This window comes from Anomaloglossus baeobatrachus, chromosome 7 (assembly GCF_048569485.1).
Source record: "Anomaloglossus baeobatrachus isolate aAnoBae1 chromosome 7, aAnoBae1.hap1, whole genome shotgun sequence".
NCBI classification, from domain to species: domain Eukaryota; kingdom Metazoa; phylum Chordata; class Amphibia; order Anura; family Aromobatidae; genus Anomaloglossus; species Anomaloglossus baeobatrachus.
In genome coordinates, this window is record NC_134359.1 from 289,065,356 (window position 1) to 289,087,512 (window position 22,157).

General features: G+C 47.6%; 1 protein-coding gene across 1 annotated transcript in view; it reads right to left on the minus strand.

Annotated features, from left to right (window-relative positions):
- Positions 1 to 4,415: 4,415 nt before the first annotated feature.
- MYO15A (myosin XVA) overlaps positions 4,416 to 22,157 on the minus strand; it is a 123,215-nt gene continuing 105,473 nt past the window's right edge. The window contains exons 56-64 of the mRNA XM_075319461.1: positions 22,125 to 22,157; positions 21,832 to 21,909; positions 21,292 to 21,388; positions 21,004 to 21,164; positions 13,108 to 13,241; positions 11,177 to 11,310; positions 10,764 to 10,897; positions 8,655 to 8,795; positions 4,416 to 4,947 (exon numbers count right to left, since the gene is read on the minus strand). The exon at positions 22,125 to 22,157 is cut by the window's right edge and continues 62 nt beyond it. Coding sequence (XP_075175576.1) covers positions 4,846 to 4,947; positions 8,655 to 8,795; positions 10,764 to 10,897; positions 11,177 to 11,310; positions 13,108 to 13,241; positions 21,004 to 21,164; positions 21,292 to 21,388; positions 21,832 to 21,909; positions 22,125 to 22,157 — 1,014 coding nt within the window. The 3' untranslated portion in view covers positions 4,416 to 4,845. The remainder of the gene's footprint in view (positions 4,948 to 8,654; positions 8,796 to 10,763; positions 10,898 to 11,176; positions 11,311 to 13,107; positions 13,242 to 21,003; positions 21,165 to 21,291; positions 21,389 to 21,831; positions 21,910 to 22,124) is intronic.

Sequence of the window (22,157 nt, forward strand, 5' to 3'; positions counted from 1 at the left end):
AGAAAGAGAACGCTGCTATAAACAGTACCAGACAGAGAGTGCTGCTATAAACAGTGCCAGAAAGAGAGCGCTGCTATAAACAGTGCCAGAAAGAAAGTGCTGCAATAAACAGTGCCATAAAGAAAGTGCTGCAATAAACAGTGCCAGAAAGAGAACGCTGCTATAAACAGTGCCAGAAAGAGAGTGCTGCAATAAATAGTGCCAGAAAGAGAGTGCTGCAATAAACAGTGCCAGAAAGAGAGCGCTGCTATAAACAGTGCCAGAAAGAGAGCGCTGCTATAAACAGTGCCAGAAAGAGAGTGCTGCAATAAATAGTGCCAGAAAGAGAGTGCTGCAATAAACAGTGCCAGAAAGAGAGCGCTGCTATAAACAGTGCCAGAAAGAGAGCGCTGCTATAAACAGTGCCAGAAAGAGAGCGCTGCTATAAACAGTGCTAGAAAGAGAGCACTGCTATAAACAGTGCCAGAAAGAGAGCGCTGCTATAAACAGTGCCAGAAAGAGAGTGCTGCTATAAACAGTGCCAGAAAGAGAGCGCTGCTATAAACAGTGCTAGAAAGAGAGCACTGCTATAAACAGTGCCAGAAAGAGAGCGCTGCTATAAACAGTGCTAGAAAGAGAGTGCTGCTATAAACAGTGCCAGAAAGAGAACGCTGCAATAAACAGTGCCAGAAAGAGAGTGCTGCTATAAACAGTGCAAAAAGAGAGCGCTGCTATAAACAGTGCTAGAAAGAGAGCACTGCTATAAACAGTGCTAGAAAGAGAGTGCTGCTATAAACAGTGCCAGAAAGAGAGCGCTGCTATAAACAGTGCTAGAAAGAGAGCGCTGCAATAAACAGTGCCAGAAAGAGAGCGCTGCTATAAACAGTGCTAGAAAGAGAGTGCTGCTATAAACAGTGCCAGAAAGAGAGTGCTGCAATAAACAGTGCTAGAAAGAGAGCGCTGCAATAAACAGTGCCAGAAAGAGAGTGCTGCTATAAACAGTGCCAGAAAGAGAGTGCTGCTATAAACAGTGCTAGAAAGAGAGCGCTGCAATAAACAGTGCCAGAAAGAGAGCGCTGCTATAAACAGTGCTAGAAAGAGAGTGCTGCTATAAACAGTGCCAGAAAGAGAGTGCTGCTATAAACAGTGCCAGAAAGAGAGCGCTGCTATAAACAGTGCCAGGAAGAGAGCGCTGCTATAAACAGTGCTAGAAAGAGAGCGCTGCAATAAACAGTGCCAGAAAGAGAGCGCTGCAATAAACAGTGCCAGAAAGAGAGTGCTGCTATAAACAGTGCTAGAAAGAGAGCGCTGCAATAAACAGTGCCAGAAAGAGAGCGCTGCTATAAGCAGTGCTAGAAAGAGAGTGCTGCTATAAACAGTGCCAGAAAGAGAGCGCTGCTATAAACAGTGCCAGAAAGAGAGTGCTGCTATAAACAGTGCCAGGAAGAGAGCGCTGCTATAAATAGTGCCAGAAAGAGAGGGCTGCTATAAACAGTGCCAGAAAGAGAGTGCTGCTATAAACAGTGCCAGAAAGAGAGTGCTGCAATAAACAGTGCCAGAAAGAGAGTGCTGCTATAAACAGTGCCAGAAGGAGAGCGCTGCTATAAACAGTGCCAGAAGGAGAGCACTGCTATAAACAGTGCCAGAAAGAGAGCGCTGCTATAAACAGTACCAGAAAGAGAGCGCTGCAAGAAACAGTGGCAGAAAGAGAGCGCTGCTATAAACCTTGCCAGAAAGAGAGCGCTGCTATAAACAGTGCCAGAAAGAGAGCGCTGCAATAAACAGTGCCAGAAAGAGAGCGCTGCTATAAACAATGCCAGGAAGAGAGTGCTGCAATAAACAGTGCTAGAAAGAGAGTGCTGCAATAAACAGTGCCAGAAAGAGAGCGCTGCTATAAACAGTGCCAGAAAGAGAGTGCTGCTATAAACAGTGCCAGAAAGAGAGTGCTGCTATAAACAGTGCCAGAAAGAGAGCGCTGCAAGAAACAGTGCCAGAAAGAGAGTGCTGCTATAAACAGTGCCAGAAAGAGAGTGCTGCTATAAACAGTGCCAGAAAGAGAGCGCTGCAAGAAACAGTGCCAGAAAGAGAGCGCTGCTATAAACAGTGCCAGAAAGAGAGTGCTGCTATAAACAGTGCCAGAAAGAGAGTGCTGCTATAAACAGTGCCAGAAAGAGAGCGCTGCAAGAAACAGTGCCAGAAAGAGAGCGCTGCTATAAACAGTGCCAGAAAGAGAGTGCTGCTATAAACAGTGCCAGAAAGAGAGCGCTGCAATAAACAGTGCCAGAAAGAGAGTGCTGCTTTAAACAGTGCCAGAAAGAGAGTGCTGCTATAAACAGTGCAAAAAGAGAGCGCTGCTATAAACAGTGCTAGAAAGAGAGCGCTGCAAGAAACAGTGCCAGAAAGAGAGCGCTGCTATAAAACAGTGCCAGAAAGAGAGCGCTGCAAGAAACAGTGCCAGAAAGAGAGTGCTGCTATAAACAGTGCCAGAAAGAGAGTGCTGCTATAAACAGTGCCGGAAAGAGAGTGCTGCTATAAACAGTGCCAGAAAGAGAGCGCTGCTATAAACAGTGCCAGAAAGAAAGTGCTGCAATAAACAGTGCCAGAAAGAGAGCGCTGCTATAAACAATGCCAGAAAGAGAACGCTGCTATAAACAGTGCCAGAAAGAAAGTGCTGCAATAAACAGTGCCAGAAAGGGTGCAAAGAGTGCTTCATAAAGAGTGTCAGCAAGAGAGTACCCCATAAACAGTGCCAGACACTACTCTCACGCATCTTCATCCTGTGCCCTCCTAAATAGCGACATTCGTGTCAGTTTCGGCTGGACCCCCCTCTCCGTGGCTGTAGGGGAAATAGTTGTGACAGGTTTTAGTTCTGCCCAATTATCTCAGGTGCTGGCATGCCAGGCAGCCGCCTCTCCCCCCTTCTTGGCGCGCTGGCACGGCGGTGCGTCCTGCTTTGAACCGCGCAGTTTTTCTCCTCGCTGATCTGCCACTTTGATTAAGCTGCCAGGACCCGCTTCCCGATTCACTGTGACAGGTCCGCTGTTCACACAAAATCTCGCCTTTGTTATTACGTCGAACGCCTCGGGCAACACGGGGTTAAACCAGCATGAACGTGCATGTGTCGTTACCGCTGCATGGATGATCCCGACGCTCGTTTCCTGACTTTTCCGTGCCTGATCGTCTACCATCAGTATATATATATATCCATCAAGTCCAAGGGTGGACCGAAATGCGTCACACCTCGTCCATCCCTGCAAGTGGCGACCAATGGCCGCAGGGTCCTAAAGGCAAAACCTCCCTTTATTTGCAGAATCGTGAGGCCATTGGCCTCCTAAGACGACCACTGCGGGAAAATGTAAGGGTGCAGCCACCATGGGCGGCCAATAAACAATGGAGCGTCCATTGGCCACGCAACGTCTTCTTCCACCGTTCCAAAAATTCAGAACTTGCCCTAAATTGTTTGCCCTTAAATTACACTGAAAAATGACAATTTTTGGTAAAACATTTATTCATCAGTAAATATAAGACAAAAAAAACCAAATATTTTATTACAACAAAGTGAAAAAAACAACAACAATATTATAAAATTGAATGTCGGATACACAAGTTATAAAACCAACAAAAATGACTAAAAAATCAGACAAAAAAGGAAAAAGAGCATTAATTTATAGGGACAGTCCCAAAAAAGACCATTCGGTTATGTCAATCAAACCCTTTGTGACTCTGGACGCCCCTTTAATGCAACAATCTCTGTATAAGACACCAGGATCTTATCATGTATCTCTGTATACAGGGAGCTCCCCCTAGTGGTGACTGCAGACAGGATCTTATCATGTATCTCTGTATACAGGGAGCTCCCCCTAGTGGTGACTGCAGACAGGATCTTATCATGTATCTCTGTATACAGGGAGCTCCCCCTAGTGGTGGCTGCAGACAGGATCTTATCATGTATCTCTGTATACAGGGAGCTCCCCCTAGTGGTGGCTGCAGACAGGATCTTATCATGTATCTCTGTATACAGGGAGCTCCCCCTAGTGGTGGCTGCAGACAGGATCTTATCATGTATCTCTGTATACAGGGAGCTCCCCCTAGTGGTGGCTGCAGACAGAATCTTATCATGTATCTCTGTATACAGGGAGCTCCCTCTAGTGGTGGCTGCAGACAGGATCTTATCATGTATCTCTTTATACAGGGAGCTCCCCCTAGTGGTGGCTGCAGACAGGATCTTATCATGTATCTCTGTATATAGGGAGCTCCCCCTAGTGGTGGCTGCAGACAGGATCTTATCATGTATCTCTGTATACAGGGAGCTCCCCCTAGTGGTGGCTGCAGACAGGATCTTATCATGTATCTCTGTATACAGGGAGCTCCCCCTAGTGGTGACTGCAGACAGGATCTTATCATGTATCTCTGTATACAGGGAGCTCCCCCTAGTGGTGGCTGCAGACAGGATCTTATCATGTATCTCTGTATACAGGGAGCTCCCCCTAGTGGTGACTGCAGACAGGATCTTATCATGTATCTCTGTATACAGGGAGCTCCCCCTAGTGGTGGCTGCAGACAGGATCTTATCATGTATCTCTGTATACAGGGAGCTCCCCCTAGTGGTGGCTGTAGACAGATTGTTATTCAACTATGTAGGGGATTTGGTTCTCTGTATCAGACAAATGTTGATCTGGCCACAATAAATATATAATAAATAGTTACTAAAAGATTATTAGACTTTCTATCCATGGGCACCATAGTAGCTGCAGGGGCTCTATAGTAACCTTGCCTCTAGCACCATGCACACATTTGTACAAGTCATCCAATGCCAAATTCTAAAGTGCAGAGTGTGACCCTTCAGTCCGGCCATTATGGCGGCGTTCAGAGCAGGGTGATCTCGCTGGGTGGGAGCGTGAGCCGCTTATCACGACTCAGAAGAAGGTTTTCCATGTGGACTGCGACCACCCTGCATAACTCCAAGCCCTGAAGGAAACAGAGATGAGGTTAGACAATGCATTGAAATAATACGCCCCCTAGAGGTGAGAATAGGGATGACGATCCCAGATGTCAATGGCTACAATCCTGATCTCGCAATCATGGCCGGGCTGCCCTTATATATGAATATTATGGTGCAGTAAATGAAAAAAATCAGCCATAGCCATGATTTAATGTTTTACCGCATTACCTAAACTGTCCTAAAATGTTATAGTGAGGACATGCTGCAGCTTCCTAGTGTACAACATGTCTTAGCTGTGCTTTATTTCGAGGATCTAATGTGTATGGCGGTGTCATGATTTTTCCGCTGACAGCAGAGTTTGGAAAAAAGAAGGATAGTGCATGTTGGATTTCAACATGCCCAGTCCTTTGATTCTCATGTGAGATAAGCAGCTGAGATAGTCGTCTGGCAGAGGCTTATTCTACTTTCTGCACAGAGGACACATGCACACTCGGCTGAGCAGAGCATTCATGTTTCAGCCATTTTACATATATACATACTTTATATATATATATATATATATATATATATATACACTAGCTGTACTACCCGGCTAACTGCATTTAACAAAATAGAATGTATTAACATTCCCGGGATAGAATGTATAAATAGAATATATTAACGCCCGGGATAGTAACTGTCAATCTGTTTCTCTCCCATTCTCTGTCTGTCTCCCCCTCTGTATATATCTCTCTGTCTCTCTATCTCTTTCCCTGTCTGTCTCTGACTGTCTCTGTCTCTTTCTCCGTCTGTCTCAATCTCTTTCCCTGTCTATCTATCTCTTTCCTTGTCTGTCTATCTATCTCTGTCACTTTCCCTGTTTGTCTCTTTCCCTGTCTGTCTCTTTCCCTCTGTTTCCCTGTCTGTCTGTTTCCCTGTGTCTGTCTGTCTCTTTGTCTGTCTCTGTCTCTTTACCTGTCTGTGTCTGTCTCTTTCTGTCTCTGTCTGTCTCTTTGTGTCTGCCTCTTACCCTGTCTATGTCTGTTTCTTACCCTGTCTGTGTCTGCCTCTTTCCCTGGCTGCATTGTGACACGCCAACATTCCATATAAGGGCGTGGCTGCGCATTCTTCTTAAGTTCTGGCTGCAGTGTGGCTCCCAGCTCCATTCGCTTTAATGGAGACAGGTTTGTTTGGTGAATAACTGTAAAGAGCGGGGTTAAAATTTCCCCTCAAAACATAGCCTATGACGCTCTCGGGGTCCAGAAGTGTGAGTGTGCAATATCTATCTATCTATCTATCTATCTATCTATCTATATATATATATATATATATATATATACAGTATATATATATATATATATATATATATATATATATATATATATATATAAAAAAAAACATATATACAGAATATATATGCATATATATATATATATATATATATATATATATATATATATATATATATATACAGTCAGGGCCAGAAATATTTGGACAGTGACACAACTTTTGTTATTTTAGCTGTTTACAAAAACATGTTCAGAAATACAATTATATATATAATATGGGCTGAAAGTGCACACTCCCAGCTGCAATATGAGAGTTTTCACATCCAAATCGGAGAAATGGTTTAGGAATCATAGCTCTGTAATGCATAGCCTCCTCTTTTTCATGGGACCAAAAGTAATTGGACAAGGGACTCTAAGGGCTGCAATTAACTCTGAAGGCGTCTCCCTCTTTAACCTGTAATCAATGAAGTAGTTAAAAGGTCTGGGGTTGATTACAGGTGTGTGGTTTTGCATTTGGAAGCTGTTGCTGTGACCAGACAACATGCGGTCTAAGGAACTCTCAATTGAGGTGAAGCAGAACATCCTGAGGCTGAAAAAAAAGAAAAAATCCATCAGAGAGATAGCAGACATGCTTGGAGTAGCAAAATCAACAGTCAGGTACATTCTGAGAAAAAAGGAATTGACTGGTGAGCTTGGGAACTCAAAAAGGCCTGGGCGTCCACGGATGACAACAGTGGTGGATGATCGCCGCATACTTTCTTTGGTGAAGAAGAACCCGTTCACAACATCAACTGAAGTCCAGAACACTCTCAGTGAAGTAGGTGTATCTGTCTCTAAGTCAACAGTAAAGAGAAGACTCCATGAAAGTAAATACAAAGGGTTCACATCTAGATGCAAACCATTCATCAATTCCAAAAATAGACAGGCCAGAGTTACATTTGCTGAAAAACACCTCATGAAGCCAGCTCAGTTCTGGAAAAGTATTCTATGGACAGATGAGACAAAGATCAACCTGTACCAGAATGATGGGAAGAAAAAAGTTTGGAGAAGAAAGGGAACGGCACATGATCCAAGGCACACCACATCCTCTGTAAAACATGGTGGAGGCAAAGTGATGGCATGGGCATGCATGGCTTTCAATGGCACTGGGTCACTTGTGTTTATTGATGACATAACAGCAGACAAGAGTAGCCGGATGAATTCTGAAGTGTACCGGGATATACTTTCAGCCCAGATTCAGCCAAATGCCGCAAAGTTGATCGGACGGCGCTTCATAGTACAGATGGACAATGACCCCAAGCATACAGCCAAAGCTACCCAGGAGTTCATGAGTGCAAAAAAGTGGAACCTTCTGCAATGGCCAAGTCAATCACCAGATCTTAACCCAATTGAGCATGCATTTCACTTGCTCAAATCCAGACTTAAGACGGAAAGACCCACAAACAAGCAAGACCTGAAGGCTGTGGCTGTAAAGGCCTGGCAAAGCATTAAGAAGGAGGAAACCCAGCGTTTGGTGATGTCCATGGGTTCCAGACTTAAGGCAGTGATTGCCTCCAAAGGATTCGAAACAAAATATTGAAAATAAAAATATTTTGTTTGGGTTTGGTTTATTTGTCCAATTACTTTTGACCTCCTAAAATGTGGAGTGTTTGTAAAGAAATGTGTACAATTCCTACAATTTCTATCAGATATTTTTGTTCAAACCTTCAAATTAAACGTTACAATCTGCACTTGAATTCTGTTGTAGAGATTTCATTTCAAATCCAATGTGGTGGCATGCAGAGCCCAACTCGCCAAAATTGTGTCACTGTCCAAAGATTTCTGGACCTAACTGTAAATATATATATATAGTATGTATATGTGGACACTTTTGCTGTATATGTATGGATTCAATGAAGATTGGTGAGTGATAAGTGGAATAGGAAGGTACCCACCGCTACCGGCTCTGACTCGGGGTCCGCGGGCAAAGCAGAAGAGAAGAAGTCCCATAGACAGAGGAGACGGGATATAAAGATGGAAGCAGAGGAAAAACTTTATATGGAAGTGACAGATTTATTATCAGATGTCTTCATGGAAAATAACAAGGATAAGACGACCCGTTGTATGAGTGAATACGAGTTCTCCAACCTGCTGAGATACCTTGTGCTTCAATTCCGCACTATTTTCAGTATCTCTGCTTACTGTCAGTGAATCTCGTTTTCATCCTCTAATTACAAACCAGGAAGAGTTTTCCATTCACTGACAGCAAAGATCCCGATAATGGTAAAGAATTGAAGCATAAACGGTGCAGAACCTTAATTATACAGTGATCGAGTTTTAGCTATAGAAATCTAGAAATGGCAGATTGATGGCGACTTTTATATCATAAGGATGGGAAAACGACAGATTCACCATTCAGGGTATCAGGAAAGCTGGGTGACTTAATGCTATATCACACAGTGTATGACAGGCAGCCGCCGCTTTACCTGCTCCAGCTGCAGCTGCGTTACCCGCTGTGACATCATATCCCCCAGCATGATGTCAACGTACGGATAGCTGAGCCCCGGGGCGGGACGCTGCGTCCTGGTGCTCTGGATATCCTTCAGAGGGAACGTCACCATCAACTCCTGCAAAACATGGATACATGTGTTTTTATGTGACTGAATAAGTCATGTTAATAGCGCAGTGACTACTGGGGAGCCAGAGAAGGGAACCCCCAGCGAGCGCTACAACACACAATACAACGGTAGGGCCTGGGGCTAGGGAGAGGGGAGTGGGGTCACCTCCTAAACTTACCTGAGGCTGATCCCTGCAGTCCCTAATGTCCCTATATAGGTCCTTCTACCCATCGCCAATCACGTGCCTAGGTCCTCGCTTGCCCTGAACTCACCCTGACTAGTGAGAAGGACGGAGAGAGCACTAGTCTCACCACTGCAATAATACAACACAAGGAGAGGGAGACAGACAGGGGGAAAATGTCATGATCTAGGCCGGTATCTGCCGCTGTGGCATCTCCCAGCTCCGGCCTTCTCATGTCAGGGGTTAATTTCTCCCTGCCTTGTTCTGGTTTCCGGGATGCTATATCTGGGTGCTGCACCTCTGGATCAGCGCCAGTGATAGTTTATGTCTCATAGTGTGTGCAGCTGGCTCTGTTGAGGTACCTGATCTGTCCTGCCGTGCACCTAACCTGTCTCTGTGTGTCCTCTCCCAGTCCCACTTGTCATACCTTTGTTTGTAGTTTGGACTTCCCGATACTTGACTTATGCTCCCGTCCCTGACTTGGCTCTGTCTCTCCCTTCGGTTTTCTCTATTATTATTCGGCTCCTGACCTCTTTGCTTGCTTCTGATTCTGAGTTTGTTCACCCCTCCTACATTGATTTGACTTCCTGTTGCTGACTCGGCTCTCTGACTACTCTGCTGCCCCCTTGTGGTGACTTTGCTGTACTACTCTGGGTCACGTGTTAGTACAGCATGACGTTACTCTGCTGCCCCCTTGTGGTGACTTTGCTGTACTACACCGGTTCACGTCTTAGTACAGCATGACGTTACTCTGCTGCCCCCTTGTGGTGACTTTGCTGTACTACACCGGTTCACGTCTTAGTACAGCATGACGTTACTCTGCTGCCCCCTTGTGGTGACTTTGCTGTACTACACCGGTTCACGTCTTAGTACAGCATGATGTTACTCTGCTGCCCCCTTGTGGTGACTTTGCTGTACTACACCGGTTCACGTCTTAGTACAGCATGATGTTACTCTGCTGCCCCCTTGTGGTGACTTTGCTGTACTACACCGGTTCACGTCTTAGTACAGCATGACGTTACTCTGCTGCCACCTTGTGGTGACTTTGCTGTACTACACCGGTTCACGTCTTAGTACAGCATGACGTTACTCTGCTGCCCCCTTGTGGTGACTTTGCTGTACTACACCGGTTCACGTCTTAGTACAGCATGACTTTACTCTGCTGCCCCCTTGTGGTGACTTTGCTGTACTACTCTGGGTCATGTCCTAGTACAGCATGACATTACTCTGCTGCCCCCTTGTGGTGACTCTGCTGTACTACTCCGCGCCACTGTCTTAGTGCAGCGTGACAGAAAATAAACACAACAAGGCAAACACTCCAAGCTCCTCCAATGTAGTTAAACACCACAGCTGCAATTGTTACGATTCCTCAGCTTCTTCCAGAGACAGGCTCCTTCCAAAGTGGTCAGTATAAGAATGAGAATCTATAACCGGCATCAGATGGTAAGACAAGTGACTTTTGATAGTGAGGGGGAGTGATCTCAAAGAGCTGCACCTTTGATTAAGTTCTACAAAGGATAGCGAGATAGGAAAGAGTCCTTAACCCCTACAGCACCAAAATAAAGCAGATATGTTTAAAAATACCGTGACCTTCTGGTCCCTGACTCATCAGAGCGGGGCACACCCATAACAATATTGAAAAATTTTGCAACCTTCTAACATACTTTGCGTTCCGATTTGTAAATCCAAAGCTTGTTGTCAGTGAATAGAACCATCCAAACTCCAAAAACCTATTGAGGCTTACATGCTGCTGTGTGCACAGACCCCTAGAGTCAGCCATTGCCCTAGATACGTACGTGGGTCTCTTTGTTGAGGAAGTTGAGCCCGTTCTGATTGATGGCCAGGATACACGGAGAGATGACCATGTTGTTGCTGCAACTTTGGATGTAGAAGAACGAGGATCCGAACATGGGGAAAGCGCTGACCAGACCTGAGGGAAGATACCGGCAATGTATGACGGCCATGCTCAACCCTGCGTGTATTAGGTAATGGTTCATATAACACTTTCCCTACTGCAGGATCCAAGGAAGAATATGTAGACTCCGCAGACGTATACGGTTGTATGGCAGGATACAGGCACAGTCCTGCCGGGCAGTAATGGCAGCCGCTGCCGCCCTCAGGGATTAGCTCTAATTGCTCATAACTGGAGTCATTCTGCAATAAATCTATGATCTGCCGGTTATTAATATAAGTGTTAGTCACGTTTTACCTAAGAACTGAGCCCTTCCCTGGTGCGGGCTGAGCGGCTGGATCTGCTGCATGTGATGCATCACCATGTTCAGCCAGGACTGCGGCTTCACCACCTTGTAGTACTGGCTGGGGATGTAATCCTGCACCTCCCGACTGCAAGAAGACGAGGACCAGATCAGTGGACTACAACCCCCAATGGGGCAAATGATGGCTGCAACCGCAGAGGCCACCAGAGAACCATCATCTGCCATACAGGGAGAGGCCAGGAACAGCAGGGGCATCATAGAAAGGCGAAGAGAGCAGCAGCACGGAGCCTCTACTGCCAATAGGTGGCGCTCTGGTGTAGAGATGAAGGCTGTGCTGTATGTGGAGGCTGCGCTGTATGTGGAGGGTATGTGGAGGCTGCGCTGTATGTGGAGGCTGCGCTGTATGTGGAGGCTGCGCTGTATGTGGAGGCTGCGCTGTATGTGGAGGCTGTGCTGTATGTGGAGGCTGTGCTGTATGTGGAGGCTGCGCAGTATGTGGAGGGTATGTGGAGGCTGCGCTGTATGTGGAGGCTGTGCTGTATGTGTAGGGTATGTGAAGGCTGCACTGTATGTGGAGGGTATGTGGAGGCTGCGCTGTATATGGAGGGTATGTGGAGGCTGCGCTGTATGTGAAGGCTGCACTGTATGTGGAGGGTATGTGGAGGCTGCGCTGTATATGGAGGGTATGTGGAGGCTGTGCTGTATGTGGAGGCTGTGCTGTATGTGGAGGCTGTGCTGTATGTGGAGGCTGCGCTGTATGTGGAGGCTGCGCTGTATGTGGAGGCTGCGCTGTATGTGGAGGCTGTGCTGTATGTGGAGGCTGTGCTGTATGTGGAGGCTGCGCTGTATGTGGAGGGTATGTGGAGGCTGCACTGTATGTGGAGGCTGTGCTGTATGTGTAGGGTATGTGAAGGCTGCGCTGTATATGGAGGGTATGTGGAGGCTGCGCTGTATGTGAAGGCTGTATGTGGAGGGTATGTGGAGGCTGCGCTGTATATGGAGGGTATGTGGAGGCTGTGCTGTATGTGGAGGCTGCGCTGTATGTGGAGGCTGTGCTGTATGTGGAGGCTGTGCTGTATGTGGAGGCTGTGCTGAATGTGGAGGCTGCGCTGTATGTGGAGGGTATGTGGAGGCTGCGCTGTATGTGGAGGCTGTGCTGTATGTGTAGGGTATGTGAAGGGTATGTGGAGGCTGCACTGTATGTGGAGGCTGTGCTGTATGTGTAGGGTATGTGAAGGCTGCGCTGTATATGGAGGGTATGTGGAGGCTGCGCTGTATGTGAAGGCTGTATGTGGAGGGTATGTGGAGGCTGCGCTGTATATGGAGGGTATGTGGAGGCTGTGCTGTATGTGGAGGCTGCGCTGTATGTGGAGGCTGCGCTGTATGTGGAGGCTGCGCTGTATGTGGAGGCTGTGCTGTATGTGGAGGCTGTGCTGTATGTGGAGGCTGTGCTGAATGTGGAGGCTGCGCTGTATGTGGAGGGTATGTGGAGGCTGCGCTGTATGTGGAGGCTGTGCTGTATGTGTAGGGTATGTGAAGGCTGCACTGTATGTGCAGGGTATGTGGAGGCTGCGCTGTATATGGAGGGTATGTGGAGGCTGCGCTGTATATGGAGGGTATGTGGAGGCTGCGCTGTATGTGGAGGCTGTGCTGTATGTGGAGGGTATCTGGAGGCAGCACTGTATGTGGAGGCTGCGCTGTATGTGGAGGCTGTGCTGTATGTGGAGGGTATCTGGAGGCTGCGCTGTATGTGGAGGCTGTGCTGTATGTGGAGGCTGCACTGTATGTGGAGGCTGCGTTGTATGTGGAGGGTATGTGGAGGCTGCACTGTATATGGAGGCTGTGCTGTATCAAGCAAGATGAATAGAGAATAATTATCTATGGGGAGCCAGAGGAATATGGTGATGAGGAGAAGTATACGCACGCAGTCGGCAGGTAGACGCTGTCCTTGGCACGATGCTGCAAAGCTGCGAGTCTCGATATCTGCTGAAACTGCGCCTCGGTGGGTTTAGCATGAGAAAAAACATTAAAAAGTCCTTTCAAGTAATCCGGTAACACCTGCGGAGCAAGAACACCCCGATATTAAGATGGAGACCCCCAACTGGTAGTGTCATTATCCTGTACCCCCCAGTGTCAGCGTCATTATCCTGTTCCTCCAGTGTCATTATCCTGTACCCCCCAGTGTCAGTGTCATTATCCTGTACCCCCCAGTGTCAGTGTCATTATCCTGTACCCCCAGTGTCAGTGTCATTATCCTGTACCCCCAGTGTCATTATCCTGTACCTCCTGTGTCATTATCCTGTACCCCCAGTGTCATTATCCTGTACCCCCAGTGTCATTATCCTGTACCCCCAGTGTCATTATCCTGTACCCCCAGTGTCATTATCCTGTACCTCCTGTGTCATTATCCTGTACCTCCAGTGTCATTATCCTGTACCCCCAGTGTCATTATCCTGTACCTCCTGTGTCATTATCCTGTACCTCCAGTGTCATTATCCTGTACCCCCAGTGTCATTATCCTGTACCTCCTGTGTCATTATCCTGTACCTCCAGTGTCATTATCCTGTACCCCCAGTGTCATTATCCTGTACCTCCTGTGTCATTATCCTGTACCCCCAGTGTCATTATCCTGTACCCCCAGTGTCATTATCCTGTACCCCCAGTGTCATTATCCTGTACCCCCAGTGTCATTATCCTGTACCCCCAGTGTCATTATCCTGTACCTCCTGTGTCATTATCCTGTACCTCCAGTGTCATTATCCTGTACCCCCAGTGTCATTATCCTGTACCCCCAGTGTCATTATCCTGTACCCCCAGTGTCATTATCCTGCACCCCCAGTGTCATTATCCTGTACCTCCTGTGTCATTATCCTGTACCTCCAGTGTCATTATCCTGTACCCCCAGTGTCATTATCCTGTACCTCCTGTGTCATTATCCTGTACCCCCAGTGTCATTATCCTGTACCCCCAGTGTCATTATCCTGTACCCCCAGTGTCATTATCCTGTACCCCCAGTGTCATTATCCTGTACCTCCAGTGTCATTATCCTGTACCCCCAGTGTCATTATCCTGTACCCCCAGTGTCATTATCCTGTACCCCCAGTGTCATTATCCTGTACCCCCAGTGTCATTATCCTGTACCCCCAGTGTCATTATCCTGTACCCCCAGTGTCATTATCCTGTCCCCCCAGTGTCATTATCCTGTACCCCCAGTGTCATTATCCTGTACCCCCAGTGTCATTATCCTGTACCTCCAGTGTCATTATCCTGTACCTCCAGTGTCATTATCCTGTACCCCCAGTGTCATTATCCTGTACCCCCAGTGTCATTATCCTGTACCCCCAGTGTCATTATCCTGTACCCCCAGTGTCATTATCCTGTACCTCCAGTGTCATTATCCTGTACCTCCAGTGTCATTATCCTGTACCCCCAGTGTCATTATCCTGTACCCCCAGTGTCATTATCCTGTACCCCCAGTGTCAGTGTCATTATCCTGTACCCCAGTGTCATTATCCTGTACCCCCAGTGTCATTATCCTGTACCTCCAGTGTCATTATCCTGTACCTCCAGTGTCATTATCCTGTACCCCCAGTGTCATTATCCTGTACCTCCAGTGTCATTATCCTGTACCCCCAGTGTCATTATCCTGTACCCCCAGTGTCATTATCCTGTACCCCCAGTGTCAGTGTCATTATCCTGTACCCCCAGTGTCAGTGTCATTATCCTGTACCCCCAGTGTCAGTGTCATTATCCTGTACCTCCAGTGTCATTATCCTGTACCCCCAGTGTCATTATCCTGTACCCCCAGTGTCATTATCCTGTACCCCCAGTGTCATTATCCTGTACCTCCAGTGTCATTATCCTGTACCTCCAGTGTCATTATCCTGTACCCCCAGTGTCATTATCCTGTACCCCCAGTGTCATTATCCTGTACCCCCAGTGTCAGTGTCATTATCCTGTACCCCAGTGTCATTATCCTGTACCCCCAGTGTCATTATCCTGTACCTCCAGTGTCATTATCCTGTACCTCCAGTGTCATTATCCTGTACCCCCAGTGTCATTATCCTGTACCTCCAGTGTCATTATCCTGTACCCCCAGTGTCATTATCCTGTACCCCCAGTGTCATTATCCTGTACCCCCAGTGTCAGTGTCATTATCCTGTACCCCCAGTGTCATTATCCTGTACCTCCAGTGTCATTATCCTGTACCCCCAGTGTCAGTGTCATTATCCTGTACCCCCAGTGTCATTATCCTGTACCTCCAGTGTCATTATCCTGTACCCCAGTGTCAGTGTCATTATCTTGTACCCCCAGTGTCAGTGTCATTATCCTGTACCCCGAGTGTCAGTATCATTATCCTGTACCCCCAGTGTCAGTGTCATTATCCTGTACCCCCAGTGTCAGTGTCATTATCCTGTACCCCCAGTGTCAGCGTCATTATCCTGTACCCCCAGTGTCAGTGTCATTATCCTGTACCCCCAGTGTCATTATCCTGTACCCCCAGTGTCATTATCCTGTACCCCCAGTGTCATTATCCTGTACCTCCAGTGTCATTATCCTGTACCCCCAGTGTCATTATCCTGTACCCCCAGTGTCATTATCCTGTACCTCCAGTGTCATTATCCTGTACCCCCAGTGTCATTATCCTGTACCCCCAGTGTCATTATCCTGCACCCCCAGTGTCATTATCCTGTACCCCAAGTGTCATTATCCTGTACCTCCAGTGTCATTATCCTGTACCCCCAGTGTCATTATCCTGTACCTCCAGTGTCATTATCCTGTACCGCCAGTGTCATTATCCTGTACCGCCAGTGTCATTATCCTGTCCCCCCAGTGTCATTATCCTGTACCCCCAGTGTCATTATCCTGTACCTCCTGTGTCAGCGTCATTATTCTGTACCCCCAGGGTCAGTGTCATTATCCTGTACCGCCAGTGTCAGCGTCATTATTCTGTACCCCCAGGGTCAGTGTCATTATCCTGTACCCCGAGTGTCAGTATCATTATCCTGTACCCCCAGTGTCAGTGTCATTATCCTGTACCCCCAGTGCCAGTGTCATTATCCTGTACACCCAGTGTCAGCGTCATTATCCTGTACCCCCAGTGTCAGTGTCATTATCCTGTACCCCCAGTGTCAGTGTCATTATCCTGTACCCCCAGTGTCAGTGTCATTATCCTGTACCCCCAGTGTCAGCGTCATTATCCTGTACCCCCAGTGTCAGTGTCATTATCCTGTACGCCCAGTGTCAGCGTCATTATCCTGTACGCCCAGTGTCAGCGTCATTATCCTGTACCCCCAGTGTCAGTGTCATTATCCTGTACCCCCAGTGTCAGTGTCATTATCCTGTACCCCCAGTGTCAGTGTCATTATCCTGTACCCCCAGTGTCAGTGTCATTATCCTGTACCCCCAGTGTCAGTGTCATTATCCTGTACCTAGAGTGTCAGTGTCATTATCCTGTACCCCCAGTGTCAGTGTCATTATCCTGTACCCCCAGTGTCAGTGTCATTATCCTGTACCCCCAGTGTCATTATCCTGTACCCCCAGTGTCAGTGTCATTATCCTGTACGCCCAGTGTCAGCGTCATTATCCTGTACCCCCAGTGTCAGTGTCATTATCCTGTACCCCCAGTGCCAGTGTCATTATCCTGTACACCCAGTGTCAGCGTCATTATCCTGTACCCCCAGTGTCAGTGTCATTATCCTGTACCCCCAGTGTCAGTGTCATTATCCTGTACCCCCAGTGTCAGTGTCATTATCCTGTACCCCCAGTGTCAGCGTCATTATCCTGTACCCCCAGTGTCAGTGTCATTATCCTGTACGCCCAGTGTCAGCGTCATTATCCTGTACGCCCAGTGTCAGCGTCATTATCCTGTACCCCCAGTGTCAGCGTCATTATCCTGTACCCCCAGTGTCAGTGTCATTATCCTGTACCCCCAGTGTCAGTGTCATTATCCTGTACCCCCAGTGTCAGTGTCATTATCCTGTACCCCCAGTGTCAGTGTCATTATCCTGTACCTAGAGTGTCAGTGTCATTATCCTGTACCCCCAGTGTCAGTGTCATTATCCTGTACCCCCAGTGTCAGTGTCATTATCCTGTACCCCCAGTGTCATTATCCTGTACCCCCAGTGTCAGTGTCATTATCCTGTACGCCCAGTGTCAGCGTCATTATCCTGTACCCCCAGTGTCAGCGTCATTATCCTGTACCCTCAGTGTCAGTGTCATTATCCTGTACCCCCAGTGTCAGTGTCATTATCCTGTACGCCCAGTGTCAGCGTCATTATCCTGTACCCCCAGTGTCAGTGTCATTATCCTGTACCCCCAGTGTCAGTGTCATTATCCTGTACCCTCAGTGTCAGTGTCATTATCCTGTACCCCCAGTGTCAGTGTCATTATCCTGTACCCCCAGTGTCAGCGTCATTATCCTGTACCCTCAGTGTCAGTGTCATTATCCTGTACCCCCAGTGTCAGTGTCATTATCCTGTACCCCCAGTGTCATTATCCTGTACCTCCAGTGTCATTATCCTGTACCCCCAGTGTCATTATCCTGTACCCCCAGTGTCATTATCCTGTACCCCCAGTGTCATTATCCTGTACCTCCAGTGTCATTATCCTGTACCCCCAGTGTCATTATCCTGTACCTCCAGTGTCATTATCCTGTACCCCCAGTGTCATTATCCTGTACCTCCAGTGTCATTATCCTGCACCTCCAGTGTCATTATCCTGCACCTCCAGTGTCATTATCCTGTACCCCCAGTGTCATTATCCTGTCCCCCCAGTGTCATTATCCTGTCCCCCCAGTGTCATTATCCTGTACCTCCAGTGTCATTATCCTGTACCCCCAGTGTCATTATCCTGTACCCCCAGTGTCATTATCCTGTACCCCCAGTGTCATTATCCTGTACCCCCAGTGTCATTATCCTGTCCCCCCAGTGTCATTATCCTGTACCTCCAGTGTCATTATCCTGTACCCCCAGTGTCATTATCCTGTACCCCCAGTGTCATTATCCTGTACCCCCAGTGTCATTATCCTGTACCTCCAGTGTCATTATCCTGTACCTCCAGTGTCATTATCCTGTACCCCCAGTGTCATTATCCTGTACCCCCAGTGTCATTATCCTGTACCCCCAGTGTCAGTGTCATTATCCTGTACCCCAGTGTCATTATCCTGTACCCCCAGTGTCATTATCCTGTACCTCCAGTGTCATTATCCTGTACCCCCAGTGTCATTATCCTGTACCTCCAGTGTCATTATCCTGTACCCCCAGTGTCATTATCCTGTACCCCCAGTGTCATTATCCTGTACCTCCAGTGTCATTATCCTGTACCCCCAGTGTCAGTGTCATTATCCTGTACCCCCAGTGTCATTATCCTGTACCTCCAGTGTCATTATCCTGTACCCCAGTGTCAGTGTCATTATCTTGTACCCCCAGTGTCAGTGTCATTATCCTGTACCCCGAGTGTCAGTATCATTATCCTGTACCCCCAGTGTCAGTGTCATTATCCTGTACCCCCAGTGTCAGTGTCATTATCCTGTACCCCCAGTGTCAGCGTCATTATCCTGTACCCCCAGTGTCAGTGTCATTATCCTGTACCCCCAGTGTCATTATCCTGTACCCCCAGTGTCATTATCCTGTACCCCCAGTGTCATTATCCTGTACCTCCAGTGTCATTATCCTGTACCCCCAGTGTCATTATCCTGTACCCCCAGTGTCATTATCCTGTACCCCCAGTGTCATTATCCTGTACCTCCAGTGTCATTATCCTGTACCCCCAGTGTCATTATCCTGTACCTCCAGTGTCATTATCCTGTACCGCCAGTGTCATTATCCTGTACCGCCAGTGTCAGCGTCATTATTCTGTACCCCCAGGGTCAGTGTCATTATCCTGTACCCCGAGTGTCAGTATCATTATCCTGTACCCCCAGTGTCAGTGTCATTATCCTGTACCCCCAGTGCCAGTGTCATTATCCTGTACCCCCAGTGTCAGTGTCATTATCCTGTACCCCCAGTGTCAGTGTCATTATCCTGTACCCCCAGTGTCAGTGTCATTATCCTGTACCCCCAGTGTCAGCGTCATTATCCTGTACCCCCAGTGTCAGTGTCATTATCCTGTACGCCCAGTGTCAGCGTCATTATCCTGTACCCCCAGTGTCAGTGTCATTATCCTGTACCCCCAGTGTCAGTGTCATTATCCTGTACCCCCAGTGTCAGTGTCATTATCCTGTACCTAGAGTGTCAGTGTCATTATCCTGTACCCCCAGTGTCAGTGTCATTATCCTGTACCCCCAGTGTCAGTGTCATTATCCTGTACCCCCAGTGTCATTATCCTGTACCCCCAGTGTCAGTGTCATTATCCTGTACGCCCAGTGTCAGCGTCATTATCCTGTACCCCCAGTGTCAGTGTCATTATCCTGTACCCTCAGTGTCAGTGTCATTATCCTGTACCCCCAGTGTCAGCGTCATTATCCTGTACCCTCAGTGTCAGTGTCATTATCCTGTACCCCCAGTGTCAGTGTCATTATCCTGTACCCCCAGTGTCAGTGTCATTATCCTGTACCCACAGTGTAATTATCCTGTACCCCCAGTGTCATTATCCTGTACCCCCAGTGTCATTATCCTGTACCCCCAGTGTCATTATCCTGTACCCCCAGTGTCATTATCCTGTACCCCCAGTGTCATTATCCTGTACCCCCAGTGTCATTATCCTGTACCTCCAGTGTCATTATCCTGTACCCCCAGTGTCATTATCCTGTACCCCCAGTGTCATTATCCTGTACCCCGAGTGTCAGTGTCATTATCCTGTACCCCCAGTGTCAGTGTCATTATCCTGTACCCCCAGTGTCAGTGTCATTATCCTGTACCCCCAGTGTCATTATCCTGTACCCCCAGTGTCATTATCCTGTACCCCCAGTGTCATTATCCTGTACCCCCAGTGTCAGTGTCATTATCCTGTACCCCCAGTGTCAGTGTTATTATCCTGTACCCCCAGTGTCAGTGTCAGTGTCATTATCCTGTACCCCCAGTGTCAGTGTCATTATCCTGTACCTCCAGTGTCATTATCCTGTACCCCCAGTGTCATTATCCTGTACCCCCAGTGTCATTATCCTGTACCCCGAGTGTCAGTGTCATTATCCTGTACCCCCAGTGTCAGTGTCATTATCCTGTACCCCCAGTGTGTGTGTCATTATCCTGTACCCCCAGTGTCATTATCCTGTACCCCCAGTGTCAGTGTCATTATCCTGTACCCCCAGTGTCATTATCCTGTACCCCCAGTGTCATTATCCTGTACCCCCAGTGTCATTATCCTGTACCCCCAGTGTCAGTGTCATTATCCTGTACCCCCAGTGTCAGTGTTATTATCCTGTACCCCCAGTGTCAGTGTCATTATCCTGTACCCCCAGTGTCAGTGTCATTATCCTGTACCCACAGTGTCAGTGTCATTATCCTGTACCCCCAGTGTCAGTGTCATTATCCTATACCCCCAGTGTCAGTGTTATTATCCTGTACCCCCAGTGTCAGTGTCAGTGTCATTATCCTGTACCCCCAGTGTCAGTGTCATTATCCTGTACCCACAGTGTCAGTGTCATTATCCTGTACCCAGAGTGTCAGTGTCATTATCCTGTACCCCCAGTGTCAGTGTCATTATCCTGTACCCCCAGTGTCAGTGTCATTATCCTGTACCTCCAGTGTCAGTGTCATTATCCTGTACCCCCAGTGTCACAGTAATAGTTCTGAGCAGATGTTATGATGCAGCCCATATACTCATCTTAGGACCCAATTGGGCTTTCAGATGAGAGGGGTCCGGTGCCCCCCATACCTACCTGATTATAATGCATGGTCACATATAACTCGTTCTCAAACTTGAGTGATTGTGTCCAGATGACGCGTCTGAACCAAAACATGTAGTTGCTGTCGATCTGCTCCATCTCCGCAGACACGTCCAGGATGTACTCCTTCCTATTGATGGGCCTGACGTTCTGACCTGCACATGATAACACATGGGGCCATAAAGAAATCATTTCCAGTTCCTGGATTTGCATGTGCTCACATTGTAGCCCTATATACGGCACTGCGGCGCAGGAGAGACCGGCATCGTCTTCACTACTTACCCCTATTAGTCACAGCAAAAATGGCGTATTCATTGTAGGCCTCATCCCTGTGAACCCCCATCTCCGTGCAGATCTCCTCAATTACATCAAAGGCCACCTGCAGAGACATAACCGCATATAGGCAGGATCCACAGAATTCCAATGATCCGGCACTTTTGTTGGTCCGGCACAATAGAAGTAATGTAATACAGTAGATACTTAAAGGGCTTGTCCGGTGAAACAGGTTATCATACCTATCCACAGGACTGGTGATAACATGTTGGTTAGTGGGGGTCTGACTGATGGGACCCCAGGGGGCTTTCTTACTCGCCGCTCTATTCATTCCCTATGGGGCTGCCATTTGTTTTTTACGGTAGACCTATAAAGAATGAATGGTGGCGGTCGGGAAGAATGGGCGTATTTTATAATGGGGGATAAAAGTTCCCGCTTCTTCCGATCAGTGCAGGTCCCAGCAGTCGGACCCCCATGGATCAGTAAATTATCACCTAACTTGTTCTAACCTGACGACCCCATTAATTCGTTTTCCACAATGTCACCTACCGAACAAGTCTTTATCTTGAGATGTCGCTCAATTCCTCCAGGCAGAAGAAACAGCTGCCTCTTCGAGCTTCTCCCGGCCTGCGGGTAAATATAGCGTGCTGGTAAAATTATCCAAATGCTTAAAATAATGTATACGCAAGTAATATAACTCGCCCCTAATGGTAAAACATAGGCACTGCGGGATTAGGAGTCCCACCTGATGTGGTGTAGGGGTGACAGACAACGGCATTGACAAAGAGTGATGGAGACCGGTTATTATTCTTTTTTTTTGTATCATGGCAGCGGCGACTTACCACCATGGCTTTTAGCTCCATTGCACTGGGGTG